At 64.2% G+C, this 12,148-nt stretch overlaps 1 protein-coding gene across 2 annotated transcripts in view; it reads right to left on the reverse strand.

The window, feature by feature from the left end:
- NSD1 (nuclear receptor binding SET domain protein 1) overlaps nucleotides 1-9,640 on the reverse strand; it is a 34,225-nt gene extending 24,585 nt beyond the window's left edge. For both annotated transcript variants that reach the window (XM_019506042.1, XM_019506041.1), the window contains exons 1-6: nucleotides 9,165-9,640; nucleotides 7,873-8,045; nucleotides 3,795-6,324; nucleotides 1,335-1,456; nucleotides 904-1,207; nucleotides 379-485 (exon numbers count right to left, since the gene is read on the reverse strand). In XM_019506042.1, the coding sequence (XP_019361587.1) occupies nucleotides 379-485; nucleotides 904-1,207; nucleotides 1,335-1,456; nucleotides 3,795-6,324; nucleotides 7,873-8,045; nucleotides 9,165-9,261 (3,333 nt within the window). In that variant the 5' untranslated portion in view covers nucleotides 9,262-9,640. The remainder of the gene's footprint in view (nucleotides 1-378; nucleotides 486-903; nucleotides 1,208-1,334; nucleotides 1,457-3,794; nucleotides 6,325-7,872; nucleotides 8,046-9,164) is intronic.
- Between the last annotated feature and the right edge of the window lie 2,508 nt (nucleotides 9,641-12,148).

Consider the following 12,148-nt stretch of genomic DNA (forward strand, 5'->3'; position numbering starts at 1 on the left):
CACCGGGTACGAGTTACCAGCTGCACTCGCCCCAGCACAGAGCTGCTGCGCCCCGAGCCAGTCTGCCCTCCTAGGAGCTACTGCTACCGGCCACGTCTCAGCCAGAGGGAAACCCGTTAGACGAGCACGGCTCAGTGTGACCGGAGCGGTCTCTGGTACCGAGCGCTGCAGCAGCTCTCGGCACCGGCACGGGACCCAGCCCGGGCACCCCCACGGCCACGGCTCAAGGGCCCTGCGCAACGGGACACGCGCTGCTCTGCAGGGGTAACCCCTGAGGGATGCCCCAGCCAGGGCCCCTCGGCTGCCCCAGAATGGGGGATGCGTGCTACGTCTGCTGCCCGTGTGGCATTCGTGTCCGGCCCAGCTGCAGGGATGCACCTTCTTTGGCGGAGTCCACTCCTTCTTTGGCATGAACGTGGTGTCCAGGTCATTGGACTCCAAGAGCTTCTTCGTGGGCTTCCTTTGCCGCTTGCTCTCAAAGCTCCCTGCAAGAGAGCGCTTCTCGTTAGGCCAGCACAGCCGTCCCTTGGCTCGCAAAGCACATCCATCAGAGACCCACTGGCAGGAAGCCTCAGCCCTGACGTGTCACCCCCTTGGAGGGGGCTGCTGCTAGCAGTACGGCGCCCATGCAACGCGGCCCAGCCTGACTGCCGCGAGAGCGCGGATGCAGGACCCAGGCTGCGGACAGGCCCCAGCGAGGTTGCCCAGGCCACAGGGCTTGCCCGATCCCTTTGGCGCCCGTCCCTGGCTTCATGCTTCCCTGCCCTCTGCCCCTGTAGTGCCCACGTGAGCGATCAACACGCCTGCTTCACACTCGTGCCAACGGCAGCAGCACGGGGCGAGGCCGATGGCCCGAAGCCAGACTCCTGCCCCTGCCTGGGCACTGCGTGGCCTCATGCCTACCTGCCTTCAGGAACCGCTCCTCTGCCTCCGGGGAAGCAGAGATCTCCGACAAATCCGGGGAAGACAGCGTCAGCTCAGGCAGCTCTGCGGGCCCCTCTCCGAGGCGGCTGGCCGGCTCCGCGGGCTCTTCCGAGAGGGGCGGCTCTCGCTCAAGGACCGGAGGAGACTCTTTGGTTGAAGAGGAAGATGGAGTTGAAACGAAAGGGCTGTGCTCTAGCCGCCTGCTCTGAGCGCCACGGCCAGGGCTGCGCGGTGCGGGAAGACCTTCCTCCTCTTGACACTCAGACCTCTCTAGGGCATTCACCTGGCACAGCAACACACACAGATGAAAGCGCGCTCGGCCCGGGCAGCACCATGCACACCGCAGAGGCGAAGCAAGCAGCGCCGGGCCGCTGGGGCAGGGAGCAGCGGCAGCGCCGGATCTTGCCTACCTTCCGCGATGGCTCATGGCTCTTCCTGGGCTTCTTCTTGGGCGCGAAGATGTGGTCGTACTCCTCGGCATACTCCAGCAGCCGCTTGCTTGGCTTCCTCAGGCGCTTCCGCTCCGAAATGACTGCGAGCAACAGAGAGCAGGGTCAGCCCTTGGGGCTAGGACGAAACCCCCACCGAGGCCTCCTCCCAGGCCCAACAAACAGAAAGGCTCGGAGCCACCCGAGTCCTGGACCTCGCTGCAGTCACTTTGACCCCTGATCTTGACTGCCCGGGGCTGGCAGAAGAGCCTGAACTCCCGGAACGGGGCACCCTAGGAAGCCACACCCGCACCCCGTGTCCCACGGCCACGGCACCTGTGGCGCCTGCGCCCACAGCCCTGTCAGCAGTGCCTGCGGCCAAGCCTCGCTCCAGCAGCCCCCGGCCCAGCCAGGCAGCCCCAGCTGTCCCACGCGCCGTGGTCCGGGCCGAGAGGGCTGCTCTCCTTGGCGCGGCTTGGGGGCAGCCCAAGTTCCACCGCCAGCTGCTGCAGATGCATCGCTCGGGTTGCAGGGTCGCCTCCCCCCACCCACGTCCCCTTTTCTTCCACGCGGCACTGTGCCTGCAGGAGCCGGCAGCTCTTGCAAGACTCTGCAGGGAGCTGCCTGCGCCAGGCGCCCTGCCTGCATCCTGAGGAGGCTGCCAGCCTCTCTGGGCATGGAGCTGCCTTATCGGGGGTCCCAAGTGCTGCTGGACAGGCTGCCAGGAGGTCACCATGGTGAGGGGGCAGCATCCCCTCCATGCCAGGAGCCTGATGGAGCAGGAGCCATCTCCAGCCCTGCCACTGGGCTATGGGGCAGGGCACATGGTGCCCACAGCCTGCCATCGGCTTGCAAGTGCCCCTGGCTGCCTCCGGGCTGGGCAGTGCCCTGCACCCTCTGTTCCCTTCTGCCTTTGCTGGTTGAAGGGCTCCTTAAGGTCAGCCCAGTCCCTCATGCTGGAAAGCCCTGGGGTCTTGAGAGCAAGGAGAGAATAGCCTCTGTTCATCACAAGGCTCCAGCATGTGTGTGGACTTGCATTTGTGTGTGCGCATGAACATGCACATACACATGCACATGCATGTAGGAGCTGCCTATCCGTGTATATCTCGGCAGTCATGTTCCTAGCAGAGCTCTCCCGCACAACCCCCGTGCAATGGAGGGGCCTGGACAGGGCGGCCAAGCCTCATGGTGGCACGTTGCTTAAACGAGCATAAACCCAAAGCTCAGGAAGCAATGCTGTCTGCTCAGGACAGGTGCACTCCGCATGGGGCCGCGCAGGGTAACTCCAGGCACAGTGTGGGGCAGCCTGGGGCCCAGGCATTCATGGCCCCTGGTACCTAGGACACAGCAACTGCAACCTTGTTTGGCTCTGCCGAGCCTCGTGGGCACCGGCGACCCGGTCCCTCCTTAGCCAGGCTGCTCGCTCTACAAGGACACCCACATTCAGCCACTTGCAGCAGCTCCTGCCCTGGCCCAACCCAAGACGTGTCACTGGCCAGGAACACGTCGAATCTCCCCTCACTGCACATCCTGCTCAGCCTGGCTGCAGGGGTGACCGTGGCTGCAGGGTGGTGACATTCAGGGCACTGCGGGTACCTGGGGAACACACAGCGCCAGGCACCGCGGTGACCCGTGGGTCCAACAGCTGCCAGGGCACATTGCAAAGCCAGCCATGCTTTCCCAGGTGGGCTCCCAGGGAGGGCCAGGAGGGTAGAGTCTGGGCTGGACTTTGGTCTAGTTTCTACCTGCAGAGTTGGATGCCTGCTGGGAGCTCAGCCCCTGTCCTGTGCACACTGCCCCCAGCCCCACGCACCCGCCTTCTGCCTCTTCTCCTGCGGACACCCCACATCCTGCCCCCACTCCCCCAGGCCTGCTGCCTCCCTGGGCTCCAGGCTCCCCTTACTCAGACTGTCCCTGCACGACTGCTGATGCCCCTCGTCAGTGCATGGCTCTCATGCCTGCAACATGCAGCAGGCTGGAGGCAGAGGTGGGTCTTCACTTGCTTAGTGAAACACCAGCACCCCCCAGGGCCTCCAACTGCACCAGCCACTGGGAGCCTGCATGCCATTTGCAGTGGCACCATCGTCCATGAAGCTCCCAGGGGCTCCCCCCGGCTTGGCCCCTGCATCACCACCTCTCACTTCGCTTCTGCTTGCAGCAGCCAGATGTGGCTCCACTGAGAGCGCGGTGCCAGAGGCAAGTTACGGACCCGCGCAGGGAAAGGGAGCGGGACAGTGGGACTGGGTGGGAAGCTGGGCCGAGCGGTCACGGCTGCAGGATAACACGAGGGAAACCCGTGTCCATGCAGGCCGTGCTGAACCTGGGGCAGCTCTCAGCAGCATGCTCATCCTGTACAGCAGAGCCGTGTGAAGTGTGCAGATATGCACACGTGCACACATGCATGAACATACATCCACACGCATGGAAGCCTCACTCCTTTACCTTGTGCAGGGAACTCAGCCCGGGGCGCAAAGCTGCCCAGATCTGGCTCCGTGTTGGGCTTGTCGCGTGCCGTCAGCCGTGGCATGGCTGAGTCCCGGTGGTTCTGGCAGCCCTGCCCTGCTGCGTCGCTTGGGCTGGGGGCAGGAGGCCTGGGCACCGTGCACTTGCTTCCCTTCAGCGGGAAGGTGCTGGGAGTCCGGCCCTGGACGGCCCGCTGCGAGCTCCCCGGGGCCCGAGGCCGGCGGCCTTGCTTACTGGCTTTTGCACTGCTTTGGTTAAAACGCTGCCAGCGCTTCTTGGGCGCCACGTGGTTGGCACCGCTGGACTCCTCACCCAGGGAGCACTCGCTGTTGGCCTCCGAGTCCAGCTCCGGGCTCTCGCTGTTCTCAGCGGACGTGCAGCTCGGGACGCTCTTCTCCAGTGCGGGCATCCCGCGGAGGGGGTCTGAGCTGTCGGAGGAGGAGCACACCGAGTCCTCGTCGGTGGAGTGCCCCAGCAGCCCCAGGGGCCCTTTCCTTTCCGAGCTGCCCGTGTCCTTGCCCAGGGGACCCGTCCCTGCCCCCAGCACCTCTCTGCGCTTGCGGGACCCGCCGGCAGCTGCATCCCGCGAGAACCGCCCGAGGGCCGGGGCAGGCCTGTCCAGCTTCGCCTCCTTCCTGCTCCCCGCTCGCTTGGGCGGTGGCTTGGGCTTAGCACCGTGGCGCCTGGCGATGCAGTTGGTGCCGTTGGAGCTGGAGGCCGGAGCACTGCCTGGCTCCCTCTTGCTGGCCCCGAGTCCGGGGAGCTTGGCCACCGTGCTGGACAGGGAGGGCTCGCTCGCACTCGGGCTCTGCCGCGCCACCTCCGGGAGACAATCCCCGTTCCGCTCCACCTTGAAGGGGTGGCCCAGCGCAGGCAGCAGCTTTGGGGCGCTGGCCACGCCGCTCCCGGGGCCGTCGCCACGATACGGGACCATGTTCTGCGTCGCCTTGAGCTGCTGCTCCTTGGTCTTGCTGTCGTGCATGTCCTTCAGCATCATCAGCAGGGTGCTGAACTTGTAGTCCGGCTCGATAGGCAGGCCATGGCCAGAGGCCGATGTGAAGAGCGAGGGCACGGCGGGCTTCGGGGGCCCACCGCCGCTCGCCTCCTCGCTGAGGGACCGGAAGGACAGCGAGTGCTTCACCACAGCCGCCTCCACCTCGGCCGCCTCCTGGTGCTTCTCGTGCACGTTGTTCAGCAGCCGCTGGCCGTCCGCCTTGCTGCTTTTGCCGAGCGGCTCCAGGGCGGCGCCGGGGAAACCTTTGGTGCTGGCAGTGCCGCGACGCGTGCCGCTCTCCTCCCGGGCCGGGCCGGGCTCTGGCCCTGCAGCGCGCAGGGCACTTCTGCCCGACAGCAGCTGGAGGCCGTGAGGCGGTGCAGCCCCCTGGCTGGGCGCCCAGGCAGGAGGGCCGGTGCCGAGGGGCGTAGTGTGCTTGTCTGCAGGGGGGAGACCGTCGCGTCGGGCAGGCGCAGGGCACAGGCGGGCAGGGGTGGGTGGCTCAGCGTCTGAGGAGGCTTCTTCGACCTCCCCTTCTTCGGGTCCCGACTCGATGCTGCTGGCGTGGGAGCTCTGCAGGGGTCGGTGGTCCCGGTAGGCCCGTTTCCTGGCTCTCCGGCCACTGCTCTGAGCCAGGCGCACAGCACGGCTCAGGCTCCCACTGGCCCCGACAGGAAAGTCCTCATCCAGCGTCTCGTCGCTGATGTGCAGGGCGCCAAAAGCTCTCTCGGGGCTCTGGTCCATGAGGTCCAGGTCGCTATCCCCGTTGTCCTCAGAGGAAGAGGAGGAGGAGGAGGAAGAGGAAGAGGAGGAGGAGAAGGAGGAGGAGGAGGAGGAGGAGGAGGAGGTCAGCGAGTCGGAGTCGCTGTCCAGGTCCCTGGCGCCAGGCATGGAGTAACGGCTGTGCTGCTGGGAGCTGCGGTAGAAGGTGCCGGGGCTGCCCCGCTCCGTGGAGGGGCTGGAGCGCGAGTCCCGCGGGGCGGCGCTGCTCGGGGCCCCGTACGTGTGCTCCTTCTCGAAGCGCCTGTCCCCAAACGACGCCAGCAGGTGGTTTTCCTTGGTGCCGCCAGAGATCGTCAAGCTGCTCGCGATGCGCCGCAGCTCATGGGACGCGTGCTTCTCCGGCAGGTTCCCCCCCAGCAAGTTCCTGGCCATGCTCCTGGGCGCCTGCCCCCCGAGCCCCCTCTTCGCCGTCTCCATCCGCACTCTGCTCTTTTTTACCCTCGTCCTCTTCCGGCTATCCGAGTTCTTCTTCACCTGTGATTTGGTGCCCGACTTGCCCTTCTCGTTGCCCGTGTACCTGGAGGGAAACGCCAGGGAGCCGAAGCAGCCGTTGAGCTGCCGGCCCCGCACCGTGCTGGGGCCATTTGTGCATGGTGGCTGCAGCTGTGCCCCCTTCCTGCGGCCCGGCTTGCGGGGGCTCGGGCTGCGCATCCACTCCTCCAGTCCCTGCAGGAGCAGGTCTTCTGCCTGGGAGACACCGACCTTCCACTTGGCCATGAACCGCTGAGGCACCTGTGAGAGGAGACAAAAACACAGGGACCATCAATGTCACGCGGAGGAGGGGGAGAGCCTTGCTCCTGCAGCCCCACCGCAGCCTGGTGAATGCCACCCTGCACACGTGCACGGGGCACCAGAAATCCCTCAGTAGCCGGGCTGTAGGCCCGGCCCCTAGGTACCTCAGCCTCCGGGAGTCACAGAAATCACAGGAGTCCCAGAGGCGCGGGGCTGGCAGGGATCGGCCCTGTCCAAACCAGCCCAGACAAATCCATCATCTAAGATACCATCAACCCTGGCACAACACAGACATCACACCTGACCCTGCCACAGGGGAAGCAGGGGACCACAGCCACCAGCATCCTGCTTCTACACGAGGTTGTTAACAGACGCTCCAGAGACCCAGGCCAAGGCCGTACCCCCGCTGCAGAGAAAGCAACCCCCCCCGCCCCCAGTCCAGACCAGTCTAAGCAGAGATAAAAACTTCTTCCTGACCTGCCTGAGCCTGAGCATGGAGGCAAGACCCTCCAGCCAGGACCCTGTGGGGCTGCTGCCAGCAGGAGCATTGGCCCAGCCCAGCCCCATCCCCAGCCTGGGCTGGAGCCGCACCAGTGCCTCTGGGGGAGGCTTAAAAATCCTCCGAGGCATAGAGCAGAAAGGGGGCAACCAGCACAGTGCAGAAGCCTGGGACATCCCCATAGCAGAGCGCGGGCATTGGTGCATCTGGATCAGATGATGAACGAGGGTTTTATGGACAATGCTGCAAGCCAACATCAACCCCAGGCCTGGGGTTGGCTTCAGTGCCTGGCCCTGCTCTTTCCAGGGTTACATACGGGATCTCACCGGCTCAGAGTAGCCAGATGCTTGGGTGGCTCTGCAGGAGATCTGACACCAGCCTGGCACAGTGCACAGGTACCGCGGCTGTTCCCAGAGCTGCAGTCACGCAGCCCAATCACACAAGGTACGAGCCAGAGACCTCCTGGGGCCTCAGAGCACAGACAGGCCCCAGGGGAGCACAGCAGCAATGCCAGACTCTGGGACCAAGAACAGTCCTCCTAGTCCCGTGCTGAGTGCCCTGTCCAGGGACGGAAGGGGAACATCTCCAATGGCAGCAAATGTCTCCAGGGCTGTCCCCCTGCGGGGACGTGTCCCACGTGCGGAGGGGAGCACCCCCACCCTGCGACTCTGCAAGCAGCACTGCGCGCTCCTGCGCTCACCGGCTGCTTCCTGTGGGCACCTGCAGGAGGCTGCCGGGAGGACCCTGGGCGCTGCACTGCTGCACGGGGCACGACCGCTCCAGGAGCTCCTAGAACATGTTCCAGCTGCGTTAGCACCGTGCCTGATCAGGTCTGGGGCAGCGGGGAATTGGGCGGAAGGGGGGCTGATGAGTCTGGGAAGCTATTTCAGCAAACCACACCCAGACGCTGAGTGGGTGGTGGCACCGATGGGTACTAGGACCGATGGGTGCCAGCAAGTCTCTGGAGGCCCAGGCATGAGCCAGCTGTGCTGACAGATGCCGAGAAGGACCCGCCACGCAAGCCCAGAGCACACGGCATGGAGCCCTACCTTGTGCTTGTAGCCTTTTTCTTTTTGCTTCCCTCTCTTCCGCAGAACTGGCAGCTCGTCAAACTGGTGTCTGCCCTCAAAGGGCATGATTGCTTTCCCGGCCACCCAGGCCTTCTCCGAGGGGTCCCCCAGGGCTTCGACATAGTATTCGCGGTATGGTCTCCGGTTGGACGCTGCGGGAAGGGACCAAAGGGGGTCAGGTCAGCGCCTTGTGTGCAATGGGGCAAAGGTGTGGGAAGCACAGCACGGACAGTGACATCTGCCCACGCAACCAGCACTGGCCTAACTCCCCGTGCTCCTGTGTTACCGCTGTCCCGAGAGAGGGTGCCCCTGCCTCAGTGCTCCAGGCTGGCACCGTATACCCAGCAACGGGGACTGCTCCGAAACAGGTGATCTATAGGCCCATGCACCTGCCTCCACTGCAGCAAAGGCTCAAAGCTGGAGGGCAACAGGTTGGCAACTCCCCCCCATGAACACACACACCTGCCTCCCCCTGCCACAGGGACATGTCCAGTGGCCACCTCTGCCGGGACTGCAACTCGCTCATGTGACACCATCTCCCTGGAAATGAGCCCCGCTGTGCACAGGCTGTGACCCTAGGGAGGGAGCTCTCATCTCCCACCTTTGTTCCCCTTTCCTTGTTCAACTGGTTACTGCCAGGCACAGCCCATCTACTCTGGACGCAAGGGGATGGGGCACCGTTGCAGGATGTTCCTCCCCACCCTACCCCGTGAGCATGCAGGCAGTGCTGGAGGAGCTGCATGGTTACACAGGGTGCGCACATGCCCAGGGTACCACTAGCTGGGTCACCACAGGGCAGGCAGGTCAGAAGGCTCTGGGCAAAGAGGACCCAGAGCAGGCACTGGGCCCGTGCACGGACGGGACGGCCACGGGGTCCCAGCCCTGGTCGCGTTCTGCCCAGCAGCGCAGTGCTTGAGACAAGGGAACAGCTTCACCCCTGGGCCGGCGGGAAGGGCAGCGTGCAATTCTGCCCAGGTGCGACGAAGCACCAGCCTGAACCTCTTTGGGCTCCTGATCCATCCCCCACCGCGCGCCTTTTCCCTGCTGGCGCTGGCTCCCACTGGCTAGGGCTGGGCCACCTCTCTTCACCTCCGCCCTGGTCTCTGCTCAGTGCCACCCAGCACCGTTGCCTGTCTCAGGGCAGCAGAGCCCCGCACATCTGGCACATCCATTGAGTTGGGAAGCAGGGCTGCTACAGCACACCCCTCACGCTCGGAGCAGCAGGGGTGCGGTGCAGCTCACCAGCGGCCCCAGCCACGCAGGGGCGTTACCTTTCATCTTCGAGTGGCAATCCAGTGTCGGGTCGAAGCAGATGGTGCAGGGCCACCAGGGCCGGCGGCTGAACTTGGCCCAGACGAGGTCGTCCATGTCATACTTCACTGGCGTGGGCTTCTTCTTCACACGATGCTTTGGACAGAAACCAGAGCAGGAGTCAGTGGCAGTGCGTCAGGCATGGGGGTCACGTCCTGAGGGGTCACCCTGGGCCGTGTTCTCACTAACATCCCCGTGGGGCTTTCCTGTCCCCCCAGCTGGCACCAGCACAGCCTGCAGTGTCCTAATGATGGGCACGAGGGCCAAAGCATACACCTGCCCACACGCTCATCTCTGTGGCCTCTGTGCCTCACCGAACCACGATGCTGAAGCTGCCAGGAACCTACTTGCTACAGGGCAGTTGCTCACATTTACATTATTAGTGAAGGAGAATTGACCCGGGGGTGCAACAGTAGGGATCCACTGGGCACAGAAACAGCGACAGTAAATCTGAGGCCCCAATATGCTGATGTGCCGAGCTGGGAGCCAGAACTGCACCCACAGCGTCAGCAGAGATATGCACCATGGCATCCCTTGACCCACCGGTCTGCCCTCGAGGCCGCAGCATGATTATATTAAACGCTGGTTACACTAGATTTTTTTGGGTGGGAGCAGAAGCGGCTGCAGAACAGCAGCACTGCACCGAACCGCTAGACGTGCCACGAGCCCCAACCCGTGACATCAGACCAGGGAGACGGGCGATTCCTCCACTCTGCTCAGCACTGGGGAGGCTTCACCTGGAGATCCAGGTCCGGTTTGGGGCCCTGCACTTCAAGAAGTTTGGGATGAGCCCAGTGCAGAGCAACAAAAAATGATTAGGGGCCAGGAAGCAGGACTGAGGAAAGGCTGAAAGAGTCAGGGCTACATAGAGCGGAGAAGGGGGGACTGGATAAGTCTTCCAACACCTGCAGGGTGATTATAGGGAGGACAGAGATGGGCTTTTCTCTGTGGCTGCAGGGGACAGGATGAGGAGCAATGGCCTCTGCTGCAGCAGGGGAAACTGAGGCTGGAGAGGAGGAGCTTTCTGGCTGCGAGGGGGGTCCAGCACTGGAACAGGCATGGAGAAGCTGCGGCGTCTCCACCCATGAAGTTTTCAAGAGCAGGCTGGACAAGTCCCTGACTGGGAGGGTTTAGCCAGGGCTGATCCTGCCTGGACTAGATACGACCTTGTGAGGTCCCCTCCTGCCTGCTGTCCTGTGAGCCTGCCACTTTCAATATTTCAACTGGGGATCTTCCCCCTGCCCCCCAAAACCTTAGACACAAGTCACTGACAGTGCCTGGGAAGCCCTGGGACCAGGGAGGGCCTGCCGGGAAGTACAGCACCACAGCAGCTTCTGGCACAGAGCTTGACGTGCCCTTTGCAGCTGGGGAAAGCCGCCCGCAGCAGTCCCAGCGGGTGGGAGCACACTCCATCAACCTGCAGCCAGGACCACGTCCTGAACTGGACTCTGGATGGTTTCGTATGCTGGAGGGAGCAGGCATGGACTGAGGTGGCTTGGAGCAGGGATCGCGTGTCAGTGTGCAGCCCCACGTGATCGGCGGTTGGTAGGAGCTCAGCTACGTGGCCCTAGACCTTTTCCGCAACACACGCACATGCGTCCACACCCCCTTGGTACAGGAGACGGCTGCAACTTGCTGAGGACCTCACCAGGGCATCAACATTCGCGCAGTGGGACAAGGGCTGCGTGTGGCTAGCGATGCCCATTCCAGCATCCTGCCGTGCCGCTGCTTGCCATGCTCCCCTCACAAACAGCCAGTGCCGAGAAGCCTGCTGCAAGCAGCCCTGGCTGGGAAGGCACTGTCCTGCCCCGGGGTAGCGCTGGCAGGAAGGTGAGTCCTCCAGTGCACGTGCCCCCATGCAGCTCTCTCCTGCCCCTGGTTAAGGCTGATAGGTAGCAGCTTCCCCCAGATGCCCTGCTGGGATCCCTGCTTCCTGCCCAGCATCGCTGCCTGCCCCGTGGCAACCACGGCTGCCTCCCACACAGGAAGGGAAGGGAAGGGATCTCTGGGCAGGTGGCCAGGATCTCAGCAGGCACCGTGAGGCTGGGAGAAGGGGCAACAGAGCCGGAGCAAGGACAGGCACCGGCCCCTGTGGGCACCATCATCTGGCGCAGAAGGATGGGCATGCGGTCCCTCGAAGCCATCCTAAACCTGCTGCCAGGCACCTGTGCCCCAGCCCCTCCAGCAGCCCTGCATAAGGGGATGCGGGCTGCCTGCGCAGCAGCCCCTGCACCCTGGGGATTTACCCCCCTAGACGGCTGCTGGCCAGTGGCCGTGCGGGGACCAGGCACTGCCGTGGGGAGGCAGGAAGCAGCGCAGGGGAAGGGCAGGAGGATACAGGAGAGCAGGGGGAGGGGAAAAGGAAACCAGAGACAGTGATGCAGGGGAGGCTGCCTGCCCAGCCACCGCAGCGCAGGCGTGGAACGAAGCCAGGGCAGGAAGGGAGATAAAGAGCCTGAGACGCACAAGGCCCACAGACGCCAGGCGCCGCGGAGGGCTGAGGCAGGACCGCCCGGCCGAGCATGTGAACGCCACGCAACGGCGCGCTGCACCCGGCCACGGGGGCTGGGTCAGGGAACATCTGCCAGGCCCGCGCACAAGTCAACACTGGTGCCAGGAGGTGGCTTTGCCTGCTCGGGCAGGAGACGTCCCTTTGCAGCACTCGGGGGCCTGTGCCAGGCCAGAGGGACTGTGGGAACTGAGCAGCGGGGCCTGGCACCACCTGCACTTCAAGCGCAGGGATCACTGACTTCACCAGGCAAGGGCGGCTGCCGCAGAGCACGAACGTGCCAGGCAGCTGCTGACAGCAGGTGTCTCGCTGTGGCCAGCTGCAGGGAAGGAAAGCCATTGCTTGGGGGGGGTTCAGCTAGGGGGCCCTGGTGTAGACAAGGCCCCAAGGGCCCCAGGAAGGCTGAGCTAAGCTTGCCAGGAAGTGACTGCAGAG

This window comes from Gavialis gangeticus, unplaced genomic scaffold, assembly GCF_001723915.1.
Source record: "Gavialis gangeticus isolate Ggan-Ray unplaced genomic scaffold, GavGan_comp1, whole genome shotgun sequence".
NCBI lineage: Eukaryota > Metazoa > Chordata > Crocodylia > Gavialidae > Gavialis > Gavialis gangeticus.